General features: G+C 32.7%; 2 protein-coding genes across 5 annotated transcripts; both read left to right on the plus strand.

Annotated features, from left to right (window-relative positions):
* The first annotated feature begins 1,992 nt into the window (after positions 1-1,992).
* On the plus strand, positions 1,993-16,373 carry LOC130640877 (copine-3-like). 4 transcript variants are annotated; one of them, XR_008982401.1, is made up of 22 exons: positions 1,993-2,341; positions 2,952-3,131; positions 4,192-4,260; positions 4,478-4,552; positions 4,659-4,742; positions 4,997-5,086; positions 6,344-6,439; positions 6,927-7,013; positions 7,112-7,171; positions 8,282-8,415; positions 8,503-8,557; positions 8,759-8,810; positions 8,917-9,056; positions 9,530-9,693; positions 9,914-9,986; positions 12,279-12,412; positions 12,500-12,554; positions 12,756-12,807; positions 12,914-13,053; positions 13,527-13,779; positions 13,875-13,947; positions 16,240-16,373. XR_008982401.1 is itself a non-coding variant. In XM_057447461.1 (22 exons), exons 1-22 carry the CDS (start codon positions 2,192-2,194, stop codon positions 14,744-14,746), a joined length of 2,250 nt encoding a protein of 749 aa, XP_057303444.1. In that variant the 5' UTR covers positions 1,996-2,191; the 3' UTR covers positions 14,747-15,262. The 4 variants fall into 4 exon arrangements, 1 of the variants encoding a protein (XP_057303444.1); XR_008982400.1 differs by lacking the exon at positions 16,240-16,373 and adding an exon at positions 14,612-14,752; XM_057447461.1 differs by lacking the exon at positions 16,240-16,373 and adding an exon at positions 14,612-15,262 and having other exon boundaries at positions 1,996-2,341; positions 13,527-13,678.
* LOC130642178 (copine-3-like) lies at positions 15,507-18,713 on the plus strand. The gene is made up of 9 exons (XM_057449263.1): positions 15,507-15,609; positions 15,852-15,991; positions 16,240-16,373; positions 16,461-16,515; positions 16,717-16,768; positions 16,875-17,014; positions 17,488-17,740; positions 17,836-17,908; positions 18,573-18,713. The coding sequence occupies exons 1-7, from the start codon at positions 15,507-15,509 to the stop codon at positions 17,686-17,688; spliced, it is 825 nt and encodes a 274-aa protein (XP_057305246.1). The 3' UTR covers positions 17,689-17,740; positions 17,836-17,908; positions 18,573-18,713.
* The last annotated feature ends 5,358 nt before the right edge of the window (positions 18,714-24,071 follow it).

A 24,071-nucleotide genomic window follows, 5' to 3' on the forward strand; every position in this document is an offset into this window, starting at 1 on the left:
ACAATGGATCTAGGGAAATAGTCAGACAAGAATGCTTGGAGAGAGAAAGATTAAAATAAACTCATGAGCTTAGGTATAAACATATGTTTAATAATAAACACATTTGGTGGGAACTAGGCTTAACAGGTGAATTAACTTTAGTAGTGTCAGAAGAAAATTTTAGGCTAGTTTGGCACCAACACTGACAAAAAAATGAATTGAATGTGTTTAAAATTTCTTTTGGGTGAGATAATTCTGTACCATCGTTTTGGACTACTACTCGTTTTATTGAGCTAGTAATTCCTGACTTATCAGGAACCAGTTTTTTAAGGTTTTCCAAAGTTGTTTTGGCCGTTTTTGAAAGTCCTGTAAAACGTCATTATAGTACTCGTTTTTGAGACCTATATTTTAAGATGGATTTTTGATGCTTTCCGTTTTAAGAAATCTCTTTCTTTGATGCTTATTATTAATTCATCAGTGACCCATGCCTCAACACAGCCGGAAAATCTATGTGTTTTGAAAGGGGCATGTTTGTCAGACACTATTTTAACATTTTTATTTAGTTTCTCACATGCTTCATCAAGGTCATCATAATTTTTAAAATATGACCAGTCTAAATTCTGGTGCCACTATTTTCAGTAACACAAGTTGGCTCCATAATATGTTGTTTTAGGAAAAGAGTGGAGCATAATTCCTTAATTTTGGAGGAAAGAGCATATTTTGTAAGCATGTTACAATTAAAATCTCCTAAGATAAAAACTTTTGGGAGTTTAATAAAACATTTTTTAAAATGAGTACACAAGGTTTCAGTACTCTGCAAATCACTACCACCAGGTGGCCTGTCAACCCCACACTCGTAAATAGGTTTAGCTTTTTTCAGGCACACTTTCACCCATAGTGTTTCAACATTTTTGAAGTATAGGTGTTTCAAAAGGTGGCTATCCAAGATTTTCAAAACACCCCCACCCCGTCTATTCCGATCAGTCCTATAACAAACATAACCATCAATTTTAACGTCACTGTAAGTGATGGTGTCATCAAGTTTGGTTTCACAATAGAGAATAGACCAAGTTTTGTTTGACGTAGCAGAAGTTTAACGTCTAGTCTAGTTTGGATGACCGACCATTAATGCTGAGATGGGCCATTTTTAAGCCCTTCCCATTTCTGACTGCCTCAAAATTTGTGTTAGCAAAACATTGCCACCGCAAAAAAAAAAAAATTAGACAGGATAGAGCTTAAAAAGTCGTCAAACAAAAATTAAAGTTTTTTAAAAGCTCTTTCTGTTCTCAAGATATTCACATTTAAAGAATTGTATAGTTTTGATTATGGTGGATAAATTATGATGTCATTTTTAAGTAATAGCAAATTTTGACATTTTCTGTCATCAGTAATTGTAGACTTGTTAAGGAACCTGCATTCAAACCTTATCACTGCATAGATGTTATAAATGACACTTTTTCAATAAGGCTGGGCAATATGCTATCCTCTCTAACCTAAATATGCTTAAGTGTTATGCTTATAAAAAAACACGTAGTGTCATTATGTGATTACAATAATGAACTTCCATACAGCTGAAATACTGTATATATTATTTGATTTTTCAAGATATACTAAAAATGTAATTAAATTGATTTTTCATGCTTGCTGTACATGTTACTCTGACATAAAAAACAAGTGTAGTTGCTGCAAAAATACTGTCTACACATTTTTAATTCTATCTTAACATTTTAATACTATTTAATGTCTTAATATTAAATTGTTTCATAAAAGAGATCTTAAAACATTGTTCCCCCATGCTTTAACTTACGCAGTATTCTGAATTTTCTAAAAAATTACAAAAATGAGAATTAGGGGTTTTATAACATAGCATAAATTATCACAACCTTATTCCTGGCAGACAAAAGTTATGCCCAGTGAAACATTTTGCAGGCACATTATGGTGTGTTTTAACACAAGTTTCTTAAGCTGCAGATTCAAATATTTGGTTATGATTTATTTATTTTTGTTTAAGCTAGAAATATTGGCTGATCATTACAAAACTTTGAGTGTTGTTGCACACAGTTGAGTTACAAAATCTTCAACTTCAACAGAATAGCTTAGTGTTTGTTAAAAGTGGAATGTACATAACTGGGTGAATACTATTGGCGTGCTTATTAATAATTGTTGGTGTACATGTTTGTCTCGTATTTTAGATAGAAAATATATTAACAACATGGCTCAATTTGGTGTGCCTGTCCAAAACACTATGGTTACACGAGTATCACTTTCATTTTCGTGTAAGGGATTATTAAAACAAGATCTTACCTCAAAATCTGATCCCATTGTGCAGGTCATGATGGACTATGGTGGAAGATGGAAAGAAGTGAGTTCAAACGTCCATGAACTTTCAACGTTTGTAATGAAAACATTGTTTGTATAGACCTTGTTGACTGTAAAAATGAAAATAATTGAGTAGTTGTTGGGAATTTTAATGCAATTCAAAAAAGTTAAAAAATAACATGTGTCATAAATTTAAAAAAATTTACCAGTCCGAATTTGCTTGATAACCTGTTACATTACAAACATGAATCAATAAGAAAATTTATCAGAAAATAAAAATAAAGACGATATAGACTTTTAAGGGAATTCTCTGCTCAAAGTGGAATGCAGGGCAATATTTATGCTGACTTACAATTGCGTCTCAATTTCCCATCTGCAATATATAGACACTTATGAAACTAACCTTAGTTGCTTTGAGCAATGCACATGTATATTACTCTCTAACTTCACAATGCACTTGTTCATATCTTGTGGTGGCAATGTTTATAAAACTTAATCAGAATTAAATAACTTCATAAGACAGATTTTAAAAAGTTTATCAACCACAGTTTTAGTTTGGGGTAGATATTTAATACTGGCTGTAGAATTTAAACTTTAATAGGTCATTTGCAAAACAAATATAATGTTAAATTACATCAATCTCACCACCTTAGATTGGACGAACTGAAAGGATAAAGAACAATTCAAATCCTGAATTTACAGAAAGCATTGATCTTGACTATAGGTTTGAAGAAGTTCAGAAAATGAAAATTCTAGTTTATGATGTTGATAACGCTACTGAAAGTCTTGGTGATGATGATTTTCTGGGACGTTTAGAATGCAATCTTGCACATGTGAGTATAACGTCTATACAAATCTGTGAATTATTAAGCGTTTTGATACAATTCAAATATCACATCTCTCCAATTTATTTTAATTTTAATTTTGGAACAATGCTACCCTTATTAGGATTTTTTTGCATGGTTTTAATTTGTGCGAGCCCAATTTTGCAAGCGTTTTAAATGGACTTTGTTTGCAAGGCAGTGATTCACAACGAATGTGTGGATTTATTTTGAGAATACCAATCAAAAAGAAAATTTTTGAAACAAGTGCACATAACATAAAATAAAACAAGCATATAAGGGTTATGTTTCAAATTATCACAGTGAGAAAAGAGAAGGACGATGACATTGACATACATTGACAAAAAAATGAAGTTAAATTTGTATGTTTATGTATTTTTGCAATTCAGCAAATCCTTGACGTTAAGTGAATTACATTTTCTTATCTAATAGCCAAGTGTGTGTAGGCTTCCAAGCATATTAACACTCAGTTATTGCTTATAAAACTAAATGTTTGGAAAATTTTGTTAAACTGAGTACACTTGGGTTACGCTGTATAGGTACGCACTCATTATTCACACTCATGATCTTTATCTTTATTCTCTGCTCAACATCTGTTTTTAATGCTAGAAACCTTCTTCCATTACAGAACTGTGTTAGTTCTAAACTCAAATTTCACTACACTCTTACTACTTTCTGTCAAGTCTTTCTCGATCTGCCTCTGGGCATTGTCTCCGCATTTTTTTGCTTCCCCATTCTCTCCAAGCGTTCCAATCAAATCATATCTTATCTCAATAACATCTCTAATGCTCTGAATTTGTAGCCTGCTTCTAAACCCATCTGAACACACTCTCTGACGTATTACGAATTTCAAATTTTTTCATATACCTCTGGGCATTTTCTAACCCACTCATGATCCTCCATCCCAACCAAATTAATTATTTACGTAGATAACATCTCTAATATTATGAATACTAAGTCCGCTTCTTTGTTAATTTGAACTTATTCTGTCTCTTCAACTTGTGTTAACCAATCTCCATGATATTTATCATCTTTTGGCTTTATATTTTAGATTGTTTCTGCCAGAACATATACAAAAGAATTACTATTTAGAGAAGGAGTTAACGCAGGAACTATTAGCGTAAGCAGTTTTTATCTACCTTACAATGTCACATACTGCTTTTGTTTAGTTTTATTACCTTTTTGACATTGCTCAACATTTTTTAATAAAAGACAAACAAGCCAAAAATACAAAAAAGGCTTTTCAGCATAGAAATTATTCTAATTTGTTTTTGAGATGTTATTAAAGAATTTATTTAGGCTTTTTTTATTAAAATGTAGTTTTTTTTTGGATTTAGATCACAGCTGAAGAAATTGGTTCTTCAAATGTCGAAGTCACTTTACAATTTGAAGGACAACATTTAGATAAGAAAGTATACTTTTTTTTAGTAGTAACAAACTTGAAGAACTTTCAGCTTTCACCAAACTCAACTATGTTAAGTTTGGTGACAGCTGAAAGATAATGTTTTTGTTTTTTAGGACTTTATGTCATTGTCTGATCCTTATCTTGAAATTTTGAAAGATCGTGGCGATGGTACATTTGTTGCTGTTCATAGGACACCTGTGAGTCATCTTGTTTAATTACTGAGCATCAATATTAATGTGTATCCAATGCAAATCCTCAATTGTCCTCAAACTTTCATACATGAGAGTTGTTTTCCCATGTTTAAAAAATGCTGGTGAATATAAACAATGTGGAACTCTAATAACTTTTTTGGTTAAAAGGTGATGGGTAAATAGCAAAAGTGCGACTGGACTTGCTTGAGCTTATGTTCGATTTCAAACCCTGCTATTTTAATAGAACGTTCTATTTCTAGCATATTGACAATACTCTTAATCCAAAGTGGAAACCATTCTCAATAAGCCTTCAGAAATTATGTGGAAATAATTATGATTTAAAGTTGAAGGTAAGAGTAAATATTTTTCACTTCTTCAAAATGTTCTTCACTTCTTCAACTTTGTAAAAAAATCATTAGCCGCGAAAAACAAGTAAATAATATTAAAATGTTGATTATGTGTTTAGGCTAATAATATAAATATCATTTAATAGAAAAAGTTCATCTTAGTTTCAAGTTTGACTATATAACAAATTCTATTGTTTAAACTTCATTGCTAACTGACATTACATTATCTACTATAATGATGCCCATATTTATCTGTTTGCCAGTACGGAACTTTTCGATAATGATGATACGAGGCCATTTTAATTGTTGGCTTAATTGTTGCTGGAGTTTTGGTTTTTTGTCTTTTTTTTCACTGTTTTTTGTATTTTAAGGATGCAAAGGCTACAAACGTAAACCGTTTAAGGAGCCTATGCTACTAGCTGTGTTTCTGCTGATTTAATAGGGTTTTTTATTCAGTTTTGTATAAGTAACTTGACCAACATTATTGTGCTCTTTGTGTAGCTAAGTTAAGGCACATCCATTTAATGAGAAATTTACGTTTTTGAAAAAGGTTAAATTTCCTATTAGTATTAAATACAGTTAGGTATCGGCACATATTACTACAATAAAAACCCGAATGGATGATTTTTTACAATTAATTTTGTTAATGATAGACTGTAATAGAATTTTATTTAAACCTACAATTATTTGTTGTGTAATAGGCTGTAACAGGTTGTAGCTGTTGTTTTTATAGAAGCCAAAAATAAGAATGTTTTTTGAGAGAATCTGACACTACAAAGGGTGCCTGTTGTAAGCACTTCACATGGCTTGCCTGCACCAAGCGTTTAACCGAGTTTCACTTAGAATAAACCTTTTGTGAATTATTCAGCAAAAAGAAAAAAGTTTTTCAACTGTTTTTGTTATAACTGGTTGTTGCTTGTTTTTATCGATCTAAAAGTTAAAAATGCTTTATCGCTATGAGAGTTCTGCTGTTTTTGCGACGCACTATATGCAAGATGTTTACCTACACTAAGTGTAGGTTACTCAACTAGCATAGAATAGTACATGCAATGAACATTTGGTGGCTTTTTTATAGTTACCATCGTTTTTTTTCCTTTGTACCATTTAGTATATAAATTGATTTGTTTCAGATGAGATGTTTCGATTATGATAGTGATGGCGGTCATGATTTAATTGGTGAATTTTACACAACAATCAAAGAAATGACCTCAGAAGACAAGGTATAAGTTTCCAAATATATTTATTTATTTATTTATTTAGGTTGCTTGTTTCGATCATGATGATGATGGCAGTCATGATCTGATTGGAGAATTCTACACAACAGTCACTGAAATGTTAAAAGCAGAAACATTAAAGGCAGGGCACACTGTATTTCTATCTAACACTAATATTTCTCCACCAATAAAGGGGACTAAAGGGAGATTCTTTGAATCAAAATGGTAGCCAATGTTTGGTTAATTGACGGAAAAAGTACACCGCCACTGAAATGCTGTAAGTTAGCAAAGGCAGGAGGCTAAGGGGTCGTGGGTATAGGAGTACAATGCACTATCTTAATAATTGTTTCAATTACAACGGTGAAAAGAAGCATGTTTTATAACTTGTTCTTACTAAAAGAACTTATTAATCTCTGTTTTTATTATATACATTTATATTATTTATAAAATTCTGTGCAATTGCGAACTTTGGGTGCCAGGTGTAGTTGAGGTTTGTTCACCCCCATCACTTCTACACCCCGAAACCTTCAATAAATATTTGTGCGATAGTATCATTTATTTTCTTTATACAAAGCCTTAGATGTGTTTTCCAGGCATATGTAATAGTTGGTGTTCGATTTTTTTTTTAGCTTCAATGGGATTGTATTAATCCAAAGAAACAAAAAAAGAAGAAGAGTTATAAAAATTCTGGCGTTATCCTTCTTAATTCAATTAAGGTAAGCTGGCCACAATGAGAGAGATATATTTTGAAGCCTGTATTTAATTTTTATTTCTTAGCATCTTACTTCATGTCATCCGTTGTTACATTTTTAAGGTTTGCAAAATATCTTCGTTTCTTGATTTCATCATGGGTGGCTGTCAAATCAACTTCACTGTAAGTTCATTCATTTGTTTGTTGTTCAATAAAAAAATATTATGGATATGCAGCGTACTCCAATTTAAACTAATCTAAGTCACAGGATGGCCAAAAACAAAGATTCATCAAAGTCAAACTCTTTTTGGATGAAAGAAATGTACAATTAGTTAGGTTTCTATGAAAAGAATCTGTCAAAATATGTAGCATGAATGATATCTTACGCCACAGCTTGAGTCTTTTGGAGGTGGCATTTAACTTAAACGATAAAAATAAAAGCGAAAAGAACTTTCAAGAGTTTATCTTTAAAATGTACGCAACACTTAGAATCACGCTGAAATCATTCAGATTTTAAGCAACTATTTAGCTGTATAACACCTTCGTATGGAACCATTTAAACGATTTTCATTTATAGATCCTTTAATGTTAAAAAAAATTATAACTGAAATTTAATTTCTACAAAAAAGTTTTTTCGCTTGACTTGCGAAATATTAGTGGATTCACGTAATTAGTTCTGCCAAAAACTTACTTGAATGGCAAGCACATAGTATTTCCCAGTTACAAAAAAATGTATTGCAATGTTAAATTTAGCCTAACTAGGCTTTTTTGCGAGAATATCAAATTCAGTTTCTCTCATACAAAAGCTTGACGTAAACGAATGTGTCAGAGCAAATCCCTAAAATTCAAACCAAGCTAGTAACACAAAATAAGTTCCTCGGGAAAACCCTGAACTAAAATCAACCAATAAGCACAAAGCCATCGTGGTCACATCTTGCCCTAAAGTAAAAGAATTAATTATATTTTTTGGGTAAGTGAGGCCATTCGCGCTCAAAAAGGATTTTCCGATAATGATCAAGTAAATAAAGAAAAATAGAATTAACCCATCTAAGAGCGCGTTTGCGACACAGCGTAATTTTTCCCACCTCAACTATTACGATTTCTCGCAGGTAATAAAATTATGCTGGGCCTTCTCGCTAGTGTAAATTTATCTCATTTATTTTTCTTTAAATATTATAACTTTAACTTAATTACGGAAAGACACATTCACAATTGATCAAATCGTAACAAAATTTATTGTGATGTGACTTCTATATTGGAAAATAGATGTTAAAATGTTCTATCTTTGAACAGGTTGGCATTGATTTTACTGCGTCAAACGGTAATCCAAGTCAATCCAATTCTCTGCATTACTTAAATCCTCATGCACCGAATGAATATGTGAAAGCTTTAGTGGCTGTCGGTGAGGTTTGTCAAGACTACGACACGTGGGTTTGTTTGCTGTCAGTTTTCAAACATATTAGAAAGTAAAACTATGTTCAAAACTTAATATACTGTCAATTATTTATATATAGAGATAAAATGTTTCCTGCACTTGGTTTTGGTTGCAAGATTCCACCACATGGCCAAGTAAAGATTTAAATTTTTGTTTGAAATGTCTTCATATGTTAAACATATAGCTGTAGACTCGTTGATGTCAATTCAAAATGGCAGCATAAGCACTAGTGCGAGGAACCAAATTCACCACCGTTGAGAGTTTTTGAGTGATGAAGAAAGAGAATTCTATATTTATATTCTTTTAGTATATATATATATTTTTTAACTTTTTAGGTTTCTTTCGAATTTCCACTGAATTTTAATCCCACAAATCCATATTGTCAAGGTGAGTTCTACCAGAATTCTTTGTTACCATAGGGGGAAGAAACAACAACATATTAGGGAGGTGTTAAATTATTTAAGATGTTCAGATTTCCCTTTTTATAATTCAGGTATACCAGGTATTGTCGCTGCGTATCAAAACTGCATTCGCCAGGTACAATTATATGGGCCAACAAATGTTGCACCGATTATAAACCACGTAGCGAAATTTGCATACTCAATGATTCAAAATCAAGAACATACAGCCTCAGTAAGTTTGCTAATATAATGCTTACTAGTTTAGAACAAATATACCAATTTATTTTGAGATCTTCTTTTGGGGGATTTTATTTCTAAATAAATAGTTTGTTTATTTTTCACTGGCGAAGACGTTGTTTTTACTGAAGGTTTTGACAAGGAGGTACTCTACATTGTCAATCTTTTTGGTGGAATTTAAAAATCGAATAATATTTCAGACTAGTCGATAGCCCGTGGATAAATGCACGAGTTCGCCCGTTTTTTTGTATATCACGTTTCGTAATACGGCTATTATTATTATTAAGATAATTGGATGAAAAGGTAGCGAAAAGAGGATTTTAAAGTTTAAACGACTCCATGCGCACAGCATACTAAAAAAAATAGCAACCACAATACTTCACTCAAGAATAATTAGTTATCGCCGATATATATTTTTATTTTAATTCTTGCTGCAAATTATACCTTGCTATTCTTGTCATATTTTAGAATTACTTCATTCTGCTGCTGATCACCGATGGTGTCATCTCTGATATGGACGACACTGTATCAGCTATTGTCAATGCTTCGTATCTACCTATGTCTCTTATTATCGTGGGTGTGGGCGGAGCTGATTTTGCACAGATGGATTTTCTTGATTGTGATCAGGGGAAGTAAGTGAATGTCGAGAGAATTATGCTAGCTTTTGGTTTGATTTTATGGTGCAGAATAAGTATAGCAAAATAAACGTGAAAAGCTTGGCACAATTTTTATAATCCGTCAAGACAAACGAAGAACTGTGCGTGTGCATGTCTTTCCTGTCAACTATCAGAGGTTAATATCACAAGCGATTTTTGTGATATTAATTTAATTGAAAAATATTTCGTTTTTTAGATTGCGGGCCAATAACGGCAGGGAAGCATTACGAGATATTGTCCAATTTGTTCCATTTAGAGATTTTCGACAGGTACTTCACAAATATGCATTCCTTTTTTTATTTTTGAAAAGGGTCATCCTGATTCACCTTGTAATCCTGATTCACCTTGTAATCCAATCTAATTAAACTTTTTTTCGACATCATAGCATCTAAATGCACAATATTTACCATGCTTGTCCAATTACAAAGGATTTGTAAGGAGCGGAGACTTCTGCTCCTTATAGCACACCTCAAATGAAAAAATTTGAAGTGGTTTTTCAAGAATGTATTATTATTATTATTATGCAATTGTCTTGTGGTTGAAAAATCAAATTTTAAATTTAAATATCCTTAAATTTGTTTATTTTTTTAATTGTTGGGTAGACGACATTTTACAATTCTGCAGGAAAGTCTACATAATAATAATAACTAGCTGTGTTTGAATGTGTTACAATTTCATAAAGACCAAATTTCTTATATTTAAACTAGATTTTTAAAATTCTCCAAAACGAAACAATTTATTACTGCAATTTGATTGGTTTATATTTCTAACTTTTGTCAACAAAAAGATTTTACAACTAAAAAACTTTTACAGTAATCAAAAAGCTACAGTTTTCCGGTCACACATATTTTGGAGTAAAAATCCCGTTTACTATCGCAGTGAAATTCATAGTATGAATAAAACTTCATTGCTCACTAACAGACGTTGTTTTAGGTACCACCTACAGAATTAGCGAAAGCTGTACTTGCAGAAGTTCCTAAACAAGTGACAGATTTTTACCGAATAAAGGGAATACAACCGAACACTCCTCCTCCGATACCAAATATGCAAATGCCTACTGTGTCATGAACGTGACTTTAAAACTATGCAGTGCAGGCGATTGTCGTTGCCATGTAACAGCGGTTTGAAATAAATAATTTACCTCAACTGTGACTTCATCTGGTTTTATAAACATTTAAATAATATATATTTATTTTGCATTCACCTTCTTACTTTGATTGGTTGATGAAGAAGTAACCATAAAAAAATTTTTTAGTTATGTCAATTCTGCGTAGTGTCAGCCAAACTTTAAGCGAACAGCAACAAAGATTTTTTTTGAGTTAACTTTTGACAAAAGGAAAGGCTTATAAAAATACGAAAACTGCTAAATATATTAAAGATGCGTTTTATTTTTGACAATTTTTTGCATTCGGATTTTTTCACATACCATTTGATTTTTTTCAAACTCGACATTCTTAATTTTTACACCTGCTTTTTTGGTGACATCTTAGGTATCAATTTGGTTTCTAATTTTTTTTATCATATCCATGCAAACAAATTGTATATATAATAATGAAATATATAGAAAATGATATTTCGATTGAACCTACCTCATCATATATCAAAATGTTCGGAAACTTAGTCAAATAATAAGTCAATTGTCGATCAGTTTACCTGTCTTCAAATACGCAAATACGCAGCAGATAAATCTATCTTAGAACGGTTGCTGCATATTGAAAAATCGCGACAAGACGGGATAGAAAACGCAAATACCAACAGGCACACTTTAGATCAATTCAACAAAACATTTGTACAAGTTCTACTGGTCAAAATAACAAATGGCAATAAAATGATTAAGACAAATGCTTTGCTCAGATTCAGCATTTATCAGACAAGACATAGTCCAAAAATTCAATCTAACAGGAACAAGTCTTCCGTCGAAGCTATTAAACGTCAGTTTCCAAATGTATTAATTTAAAACTGTTATCATTCAGTATATCATTCAACAGTCACCCTGAACATGTGATAGTTAAAAATGCATGGTTTGCGAAAGATCTAAACTTACTAAAAAGCAAAATTTCTTTCTACGAAATGAAGGCTAAATGGCCATGTTGACATTCTTGAACCAAGTAACGGAGACGTCACAATTCTCATTGGTTCAGATTTAGAGACTTCACAATTCTCATTGGTTCAGATTCGGAGGCTTCACAATGTTCATTGGTTCAGATTTGGAGGCTTCACAATTCTCATTGGTTCAGATTTGGAGGCTTTAAAACTCTTATTAGTTCAGATTTAGAGACTTCACAATTCTCATTGGTTCAGATTTGGAGAATTGTGAAGTCTCCAAATCTGAACCAATGAGAATTGTGAAGCCTCCAAATCTGAACCAATGAGAATTGTGAAGCCTCCAAATCTGAACCAATGAGAATTGTAAAGTCTCTAAATCTGAACCAATAAGATTTTTAAAGCCTCCAAATCTGAACCAATGAAAATTGTGAAAATTGATCAAATCGTAACAAAATTTATTGTGATGTGACTTCTATATTGGAAAATAGATGTTAAAATGTTCTATCTTTGAACAGGTTGGCATTGATTTTACTGCGTCAAACGGTAATCCAAGTCAATCCAATTCTCTGCATTACTTAAATCCTCATGCACCGAATGAATATGTGAAAGCTTTAGTGGCTGTCGGTGAGGTTTGTCAAGACTACGACACGTGGGTTTGTTTGCTGTCAGTTTTCAAACATATTAGAAAGTAAAACTATGTTCAAAACTTAATATACTGTCAATTATTTATATATAGAGATAAAATGTTTCCTGCACTTGGTTTTGGTTGCAAGATTCCACCACATGGCCAAGTAAAGATTTAAATTTTTGTTTGAAATGTCTTCATATGTTAAACATATAGCTGTAGACTCGTTGATGTCAATTCAAAATGGCAGCATAAGCACTAGTGCGAGGAACCAAATTCACCACCGTTGAGAGTTTTTGAGTGATGAAGAAAGAGAATTCTATATTTATATTCTTTTAGTATATATATATATTTTTTAACTTTTTAGGTTTCTTTCGAATTTCCACTGAATTTTAATCCCACAAATCCATATTGTCAAGGTGAGTTCTACCAGAATTCTTTGTTACCATAGGGGGAAGAAACAACAACATATTAGGGAGGTGTTAAATTATTTAAGATGTTCAGATTTCCCTTTTTATAATTCAGGTATACCAGGTATTGTCGCTGCGTATCAAAACTGCATTCGCCAGGTACAATTATATGGGCCAACAAATGTTGCACCGATTATAAACCACGTAGCGAAATTTGCATACTCAATGATTCAAAATCAAGAACATACAGCCTCAGTAAGTTTGCTAATATAATGCTTACTAGTTTAGAACAAATATACCAATTTATTTTGAGATCTTCTTTTGGGGGATTTTATTTCTAAATAAATAGTTTGTTTATTTTTCACTGGCGAAGACGTTGTTTTTACTGAAGGTTTTGACAAGGAGGTACTCTACATTGTCAATCTTTTTGGTGGAATTTAAAAATCGAATAATATTTCAGACTAGTCGATAGCCCGTGGATAAATGCACGAGTTCGCCCGTTTTTTTGTATATCACGTTTCGTAATACGGCTATTATTATTATTAAGATAATTGGATGAAAAGGTAGCGAAAAGAGGATTTTAAAGTTTAAACGACTCCATGCGCACAGCATACTAAAAAAAATAGCAACCACAATACTTCACTCAAGAATAATTAGTTATCGCCGATATATATTTTTATTTTAATTCTTGCTGCAAATTATACCTTGCTATTCTTGTCATATTTTAGAATTACTTCATTCTGCTGCTGATCACCGATGGTGTCATCTCTGATATGGACGACACTGTATCAGCTATTGTCAATGCTTCGTATCTACCTATGTCTCTTATTATCGTGGGTGTGGGCGGAGCTGATTTTGCACAGATGGATGAGAGAATTATGCTAGCTTTTGGTTTGATTTTATGGTGCAGAATAAGTATAGCAAAATAAACGTGAAAAGCTTGGCACAATTTTTATAATCCGTCAAGACAAACGAAGAACTGTGCGTGTGCATGTCTTTCCTGTCAACTATCAGAGGTTAATATCACAAGCGATTTTTGTGATATTAATTTAATTGAAAAATATTTCGTTTTTTAGATTGCGGGCCAATAACGGCAGGGAAGCATTACGAGATATTGTCCAATTTGTTCCATTTAGAGATTTTCGACAGGTACTTCACAAATATGCATTCCTTTTTTTATTTTTGAAAAGGGTCATCCTGATTCACCTTGTAATCCTGATTCACCTTGTAATCCAATCTAATTAAACTTTTTTTCGACATCATAGCATCTAAATGCACAATATTTACCATGCTTGTCCAATTACAAAGGATTTGTAAGGAGCGGAGACTTCTGCTCCTTATAGCACACCTCAAATGAAAAAATTTGAAGTGGTTTTTCAAGAATGTATTATTATTATTATTATGCAATTGTCTTGTGGTTGAAAAATCAAATTTTAAATTTAAATATCCTTAAATTTGTTTATTTTTTTAATTGTTGGGTAGACGACATTTTACAATTCTGCAGGAAAGTCTACATAATAATAATAACTAGCTGTGTTTGAATGTGTTACAATTTCATAAAGACCAAATTTCTTATATTTAAACTAGATTTTTAAAATTCTCCAAAACGAAACAATTTATTACTGCAATTTGATTGGTTTATATTTCTAACTTTTGTCAACAAAAAGATTTTACAACTAAAAAACTTTTACAGTAATCAAAAAGCTACAGTTTTCCGGTCACACATATTTTGGAGTAAAAATCCCGTTTACTATCGCAGTGAAATTCATAGTATGAATAAAACTTCATTGCTCACTAACAGACGTTGTTTTAGGTACCACCTACAGAATTAGCGAAAGCTGTACTTGCAGAAGTTCCTAAACAAGTGACAGATTTTTACCGAATAAAGGGAATACAACCGAACACTCCTCCTCCGATACCAAATATGCAAATGCCTACTGTGTCATGAACGTGACTTTAAAACTATGCAGTGCAGGCGATTGTCGTTGCCATGTAACAGCGGTTTGAAATAAATAATTTACCTCAACTGTGACTTCATCTGGTTTTATAAACATTTAAATAATATATATTTATTTTGCATTCACCTTCTTACTTTGATTGGTTGATGAAGAAGTAACCATAAAAAAATTTTTTAGTTATGTCAATTCTGCGTAGTGTCAGCCAAACTTTAAGCGAACAGCAACAAAGATTTTTTTTGAGTTAACTTTTGACAAAAGGAAAGGCTTATAAAAATACGAAAACTGCTAAATATATTAAAGATGCGTTTTATTTTTGACAATTTTTTGCATTCGGATTTTTTCACATACCATTTGATTTTTTTCAAACTCGACATTCTTAATTTTTACACCTGCTTTTTTGGTGACATCTTAGGTATCAATTTGGTTTCTAATTTTTTTTATCATATCCATGCAAACAAATTGTATATATAATAATGAAATATATAGAAAATGATATTTCGATTGAACCTACCTCATCATATATCAAAATGTTCGGAAACTTAGTCAAATAATAAGTCAATTGTCGATCAGTTTACCTGTCTTCAAATACGCAAATACGCAGCAGATAAATCTATCTTAGAACGGTTGCTGCATATTGAAAAATCGCGACAAGACGGGATAGAAAACGCAAATACCAACAGGCACACTTTAGATCAATTCAACAAAACATTTGTACAAGTTCTACTGGTCAAAATAACAAATGGCAATAAAATGATTAAGACAAATGCTTTGCTCAGATTCAGCATTTATCAGACAAGACATAGTCCAAAAATTCAATCTAACAGGAACAAGTCTTCCGTCGAAGCTATTAAACGTCAGTTTCCAAATGTATTAATTTAAAACTGTTATCATTCAGTATATCATTCAACAGTCACCCTGAACATGTGATAGTTAAAAATGCATGGTTTGCGAAAGATCTAAACTTACTAAAAAGCAAAATTTCTTTCTACGAAATGAAGGCTAAATGGCCATGTTGACATTCTTGAACCAAGTAACGGAGACGTCACAATTCTCATTGGTTCAGATTTAGAGACTTCACAATTCTCATTGGTTCAGATTCGGAGGCTTCACAATGTTCATTGGTTCAGATTTGGAGGCTTCACAATTCTCATTGGTTCAGATTTGGAGGCTTTAAAACTCTTATTAGTTCAGATTTAGAGACTTCACAATTCTCATTGGTTAAGATTTGGAGAATTGTGAAGTCTCCAAATCTGAACCAATGAGAATTGTGAAGCCTCCAAATCTGAACCAATGAGAATTGTGAAGCCTCCAAATCTGAACCAATGAGAATTGTAAAGTCTCTAAATCTGAACCAATAAGATTTTTAAAGCCTCCAAATCTGAACCAATGAAAATTGTGAAAATTGATCAAATCGTAACAAAATTTATTGTGATGTGACTTCTATATTGGAAAATAGATGTTAAAATGTTCTATCTTTGAACAGGTTGGCATTGATTTTACTGCGTCAAACGGTAATCCAAGTCAATCCAATTCTCTGCATTACTTAAATCCTCATGCACCGAATGAATATGTGAAAGCTTTAGTGGCTGTCGGTGAGGTTTGTCAAGACTACGACACGTGGGTTTGTTTGCTGTCAGTTTTCAAACATATTAGAAAGTAAAACTATGTTCAAAACTTAATATACTGTCAATTATTTATATATAGAGATAAAATGTTTCCTGCACTTGGTTTTGGTTGCAAGATTCCACCACATGGCCAAGTAAAGATTTAAATTTTTGTTTGAAATGTCTTCATATGTTAAACATATAGCTGTAGACTCGTTGATGTCAATTCAAAATGGCAGCATAAGCACTAGTGCGAGGAACCAAATTCACCACCGTTGAGAGTTTTTGAGTGATGAAGAAAGAGAATTCTATATTTATATTATTTTAGTATATATATATATTTTTTAACTTTTTAGGTTTCTTTCGAATTTCCACTGAATTTTAATCCCACAAATCCATATTGTCAAGGTGAGTTCTACCAGAATTCTTTGTTACCATAGGGGGAAGAAACAACAACATATTAGGGAGGTGTTAAATTATTTAAGATGTTCAGATTTCCCTTTTTATAATTCAGGTATACCAGGTATTGTCGCTGCGTATCAAAACTGCATTCGCCAGGTACAATTATATGGGCCAACAAATGTTGCACCGATTATAAACCACGTAGCGAAATTTGCATACTCAATGATTCAAAATCAAGAACATACAGCCTCAGTAAGTTTGCTAATATAATGCTTACTAGTTTAGAACAAATATACCAATTTATTTTGAGATCTTCTTTTGGGGGATTTTATTTCTAAATAAATAGTTTGTTTATTTTTCACTGGCGAAGACGTTGTTTTTACTGAAGGTTTTGACAAGGAGGTACTCTACATTGTCAATCTTTTTGGTGGAATTTAAAAATCGAATAATATTTCAGACTAGTCGATAGCCCGTGGATAAATGCACGAGTTCGCCCGTTTTTTTGTATATCACGTTTCGTAATACGGCTATTATTATTATTAAGATAATTGGATGAAAAGGTAGCGAAAAGAGGATTTTAAAGTTTAAACGACTCCATGCGCACAGCATACTAAAAAAAATAGCAACCACAATACTTCACTCAAGAATAATTAGTTATCGCCGATATATATTTTTATTTTAATTCTTGCTGCAAATTATACCTTGCTATTCTTGTCATATTTTAGAATTACTTCATTCTGCTGCTGATCACCGATGGTGTCATCTCTGATATGGACGACACTGTATCAGCTATTGTCAATGCTTCGTATCTACCTATGTCTCTTATTATCGTGGGTGTGGGCGGAGCTGATTTTGCACAGATGGATGAGAGAATTATGCTAGCTTTTGGTTTGATTTTATGGTGCAGAATAAGTATAGCAAAATAAACGTGAAAAGCTTGGCACAATTTTTATAATCCGTCAAGACAAACGAAGAACTGTGCGTGTGCATGTCTTTCCTGTCAACTATCAGAGGTTAATATCACAAGCGATTTTTGTGATATTAATTTAATTGAAAAATATTTCGTTTTTTAGATTGCGGGCCAATAACGGCAGGGAAGCATTACGAGATATTGTCCAATTTGTTCCATTTAGAGATTTTCGACAGGTACTTCACAAATATGCATTCCTTTTTTTATTTTTGAAAAGGGTCATCCTGATTCACCTTGTAATCCTGATTCACCTTGTAATCCAATCTAATTAAACTTTTTTTCGACATCATAGCATCTAAATGCACAATATTTACCATGCTTGTCCAATTACAAAGGATTTGTAAGGAGCGGAGACTTCTGCTCCTTATAGCACACCTCAAATGAAAAAATTTGAAGTGGTTTTTCAAGAATGTATTATTATTATTATTATGCAATTGTCTTGTGGTTGAAAAATCAAATTTTAAATTTAAATATCCTTAAATTTGTTTATTTTTTTAATTGTTGGGTAGACGACATTTTACAATTCTGCAGGAAAGTCTACATAATAATAATAACTAGCTGTGTTTGAATGTGTTACAATTTCATAAAGACCAAATTTCTTATATTTAAACTAGATTTTTAAAATTCTCCAAAACGAAACAATTTATTACTGCAATTTGATTGGTTTATATTTCTAACTTTTGTCAACAAAAAGATTTTACAACTAAAAAACTTTTACAGTAATCAAAAAGCTACAGTTTTCCGGTCACACATATTTTGGAGTAAAAATCCCGTTTACTATCGCAGTGAAATTCATAGTATGAATAAAACTTCATTGCTCACTAACAGACGTTGTTTTAGGTACCACCTACAGAATTAGCGAAAGCTGTACTTGCAGAAGTTCCTAAACAAGTGACAGATTTTTACCGAATAAAGGGAATACAACCGAACACTCCTCCTCCGATACCAAATATGCAAATGCCTACTGTGTCATGAACGTGACTTTAAAACTATGCAGTGCAGGCGATTGTCGTTGCCATGTAACAGCGGTTTGAAATAAATAATTTACCTCAACTGTGACTTCATCTGGTTTTATAAACATTTAAATAATATATATTTATTTTGCATTCACCTTCTTACTTTGATTGGTTGATGAAGAAGTAACCATAAAAAAATTTTTTAGTTATGTCAATTCTGCGTAGTGTCAGCCAAACTTTAAGCGAACAGCAACAAAGATTTTTTTTGAGTTAACTTTTGACAAAAGGAAAGGCTTATAAAAATACGAAAACTGCTAAATATATTAAAGATGCGTTTTATTTTTGACAATTTTTTGCATTCGGATTTTTTCACATACCATTTGATTTTTTTCAAACTCGACATTCTTAATTTTTACACCTGCTTTTTTGGTGACATCTTAGGTATCAATTTGGTTTCTAATTTTTTTTATCATATCCATGCAAACAAATTGTATATATAATAATGAAATATATAGAAAATGATATTTCGATTGAACCTACCTCATCATATATCAAAATGTTCGGAAACTTAGTCAAATAATAAGTCAATTGTCGATCAGTTTACCTGTCTTCAAATACGCAAATACGCAGCAGATAAATCTATCTTAGAACGGTTGCTGCATATTGAAAAATCGCGACAAGACGGGATAGAAAACGCAAATACCAACAGGCACACTTTAGATCAATTCAACAAAACATTTGTACAAGTTCTACTGGTCAAAATAACAAATGGCAATAAAATGATTAAGACAAATGCTTTGCTCAGATTCAGCATTTATCAGACAAGACATAGTCCAAAAATTCAATCTAACAGGAACAAGTCTTCCGTCGAAGCTATTAAACGTCAGTTTCCAAATGTATTAATTTAAAACTGTTATCATTCAGTATATCATTCAACAGTCACCCTGAACATGTGATAGTTAAAAATGCATGGTTTGCGAAAGATCTAAACTTACTAAAAAGCAAAATTTCTTTCTACGAAATGAAGGCTAAATGGCCATGTTGACATTCTTGAACCAAGTAACGGAGACGTCACAATTCTCATTGGTTCAGATTTAGAGACTTCACAATTCTCATTGGTTCAGATTCGGAGGCTTCACAATGTTCATTGGTTCAGATTTGGAGGCTTCACAATTCTCATTGGTTCAGATTTGGAGGCTTTAAAACTCTTATTAGTTCAGATTTAGAGACTTCACAATTCTCATTGGTTCAGATTTGGAGGCTTTAAAAATCTTATTGGTTCAGATTTAGAGACTTACAATTCTCATTGGTTCAAATTTGCAGGCTTCACAATTCTCATTGGTTCAGATTTGGAGACTTCACAATTCTCATTGGTTCAGATTTGGAGGCTTTAAAAATCTTATTGGTTCAGATTTAGAGACTTTACAATTCTCATTGGTTCAGATTTGGAGGCTTCACAATTCTCATTGGTTCAGATTTGGAGGCTTCACAATTCTCATTGGTTCAGATTTGGAGACTTCACAATTCTCATTGGTTCAGATTTGGAGGCTTTAAAACTCTTATTGGTTCAGATTTAGAGACTTACAATTCTCATTGGTTCAAATTTGCAAGCTTCACAATTCTCATTGGTTCAGATTTGGAGACTTCACAATTTTCATTGGTTCAGATTTGGAGGCTTTAAAAATCTTATTGGTTCAGATTTAGAGACTTTACAATTCTCATTGGTTCTGATTTGGAGGCTTTAAAACTCTTATTGGTTCAGATTTAGAGACTTACAATTCTCATTGGTTCAAATTTGCAAGCTTCACAATTCTCATTGGTTCAGATTTGGAGACTTCACAATTTTCATTGGTTCAGATTTGGAGGCTTTAAAAATCTTATTGGTTCAGATTTAGAGACTTTACAATTCTCATTGGTTCAGATTTGGAGGCTTCACAATTCTCATTGGTTCAGATTTGGAGGCTTCACAATTCTCATTGGTTCAGATTTGGAGACTTCACAATTCTCATGGGTTCAGATTTGGAGGCTTTAAAACTCTTATTGGTTCAGATTTAGAGACTTCACAATTCTCATTGGTTCAGATTTTCCTTATTTACTTCTTCATCTTGACCATAAATCTGGAAAACCCCATTGCAGTAAAAACCATACTTGGATGGGTATTAATGGGTGGAAAATCGAATACGATTACCTTGTCGTTAAATATAATTCGGGCAATCGAGTCTAATGGTATAAATTAAAGTTACGAAACAATGTGTGGACGAGAAACGTGCAACTGACATATTGAATCGACAACTATAAAGAGAGGGAATAGATACAAAGTTGATCTCTTGTGGAAAACTGATAAACCGCACTCAAATAATCGACTGTTCGTAGTGTCACGTTTAAAATCGTTAGAAGTGAAATTCAAAAGGAATAATCATGGTGCCAGCAATCCAAATAAACCAGAAGTTAGGGTTGTTTTTATTGCTGCAGCAAAAAATGGAAATATTTCTTTAAACGATAATTAGTTAAAAGGATCTTTTAAATAGTCTTGTTGGCTTATTATTTCGTTTTAGAGAAGTACGATATGCTTTTATGGCGGACATCGAGCAGATGTTTCACCAAGTGCAGGTACGACCAACTGAACAAGATACTCTTAGGTTTATTTGGAGAAATAATAATATTGGCAAAACAGAAGACTACACAATGATTGTCCATCTTTTTTGGGAAGGTAGATTCGCCCTGTTGTGCCAACTGGGCGATAAAGAAAATAGCCATTGACGAAAAGAAGAACTTTGACGACGACAAAGTCCTCAAACACTCAAACGAGATTTCTCCATAGACGATTTTCTGAACTCTCAACCGACTACTGCAAAAGCGATCTTCATAGCCACTCAAATCACACAGCTACTTAAAATAAGAAGTCTTCGACTTACAAAATGTCTATGAAACAACGGGAAATCATGAAAGCCTTTAGAGTTATCAAAGAAAATCGTCAACCTCGATTTTAATAATCTACCTATCAACAGAGCCGTGGATGCAATATGGGACACAGAAAATGACGTTTTACAAATCAAGTCGGTCTTGAAGGAGTTGCCTTCTACCAAGAGAGGGATCCTTAGCTTCGTGAGCTCAATATTTATCCTATCGGAATAGTAGTTCCTGCCATCCTGGAACCGAAGTTAATCGTGCAAAAACTTTGGAAACGCAAAATTGACAGGGATGAAGATTTACCTAACGATCTTCTAACACTATGGAACAAATGAATTCAGATTCCGAGATGGTATGGATTTCACGGAACAGAAGAACTGCGCCAAACGCTTTGATAACGATGTGCAGTTTGACGTTGTCAAACTGCACATCGTTATCAAAGCGTTTGGCGCAGTACCATATTTCAGAGCTGAAAACAAGAATAAAATTAATTGCAGTTTCGTTATGGGGAAGTCTCCTGTTCTACCAATGAGAGAAAATGGATTACCAAGATTAAAATTACAAGCAGCAGTTATAACTTCAGGGATGGAATTTTGTGATAATCAGCGAAATTAGGGATTCTATATACAAAATGAGATTTATCGTGTTAGTTCGTATATTGCGCACAGAGTCAACGCAATACGTGGATACACACGAACTTTATGTCTGGTGTGCTAAACGTTGACAGCTCCAGATATATCGACTTTGGAAGTTTGACTACAGAATCCTGTTGGATAAAAGGCTCAGAGTTCCTTCGAAGTCTGCGGAAAGATTGGCCAATGAAAACCGACGTTGAAGAAAATACAGTCAACATTGCTACGACACAAGTGGTTAGCGACAAAATCCGCCCGGTGATTAAAAAGAATCACTAATCTTCATGGAGAATGTGATTCGTCATACAGCATGGGTTATTAAGCTTAAATCGAATTAGTTAAAATGGAAATGAGGCTGTTTATTAAGAGAATCGTTCACAACCTTAACAGCATCCGATATCTGAGACAGCGAATAAAGAAGTTTGTCGGATTTCTCAATAGAGTCATACCCTAACGAATATAGATCCTTGAAGACGAACAGCGTTATGTCAAAAACTAGCCGCATCTTACCACTTCAGCCTTGCTTAGATCAGCAGTTAATTCGAGTTGGTGGATGAACTTCTGGAGCATGCGAAGTAAAAAAATTGTGTTGTTCCCGAAGCATCCAATAGCAGCACTGATAATCAAACACATGCTATGATCTGGAAAAAATCCAACTCTAAATATTCTTTAATATCAATAAGATTGTGTTTATTGAAAGTGTGCTGATTAAATCTGTTTGAAGAGACGCTTCTTACTGAGGGTGGAGGAATGGAGCGGAAATACCGTGTTTCAGCGTTTTATACGCCGATTTTAATTAGAATTTTGCGTGTTCGTGTTTTGATCAGTTGCAAGAAAGAAGGCATAGTGAAAGGTTGTGAGGTTTGTCCGTAAAGTCTAAGTCTATATGTACTCAAGTCACAACAAAGAAAGCATCCATCGTCGGGATAACAGTGAATTATTCATCATTTTTATTATTATTTTGTTATTGTTTTAGCTTTAAACTCACGTCAAAGTTACAAGTTCTATTGAAAATTTTTTTTCTACCTTACCACGCTCCTTGTTTTATTAACTGTATCGGTGGCTCTTTCAGTTTTTTGTGTGATAATGTTCTGTCCTGTTGAAGAATTAAGTCGGATAAAAAACAACGTTAAAAATTAAAAAAAGATAATTTTTAAAAAAAACTAATACATACAAAAGTATGTTATTTTCTTCACCTTTTACAGAAACCAAAAATTGTATACATAGAGTAATTTATCTTTCATTTGATTATGTTGTATTCTGTTGAATAACAAGGTGAGACAAAACAACGTTAGAAAGATACGAAATTTGAAAAAATTATATAATTTCCTTCATCCTTTGTAGAAAATAAAATTTTTATGTAGAGTTGATTTAAATGATCTCAGGTTTGACCAAAACTGCAAAAAGGCACTGCAAAAATGTCTTCCTTACGACAATTTTTTTAAATTATGGTTTTATTAAAAGTTAAAATCTTCAACTACCCTTTTTTAAAAAGAAACGGTGAGCCGCCTTCTAATAAACACTGAACCAAGGATTAAATTCTCACTGTGTTAGTTAACAAACCACGGCAAAAAGAAACAATTTTGTTGAATTTAACCTAGCTTTTTTCAATTGTTCTATCATTAATTCATGCTTTGAACTTTTTTTAAATTTCTTGGGAAAAATCAATTGCGCGCGTGGGATTATTTTACACATAACAAAAAACGATCAACCAATAATTTTGTTGCCTCTTTTATCGTGCCGCTTGCAAAGAAATTCTCGTGCAGCAGATGTATTGAAATATATCACTCATCCTTTAAGAAGCAATCCTGCCTCTTTCAATGAACGCCCCTTCTTTCCAA

The sequence above is a fragment of the Hydractinia symbiolongicarpus genome, chromosome 4 (assembly GCF_029227915.1).
Source record: "Hydractinia symbiolongicarpus strain clone_291-10 chromosome 4, HSymV2.1, whole genome shotgun sequence".
NCBI classification, from domain to species: domain Eukaryota; kingdom Metazoa; phylum Cnidaria; class Hydrozoa; order Anthoathecata; family Hydractiniidae; genus Hydractinia; species Hydractinia symbiolongicarpus.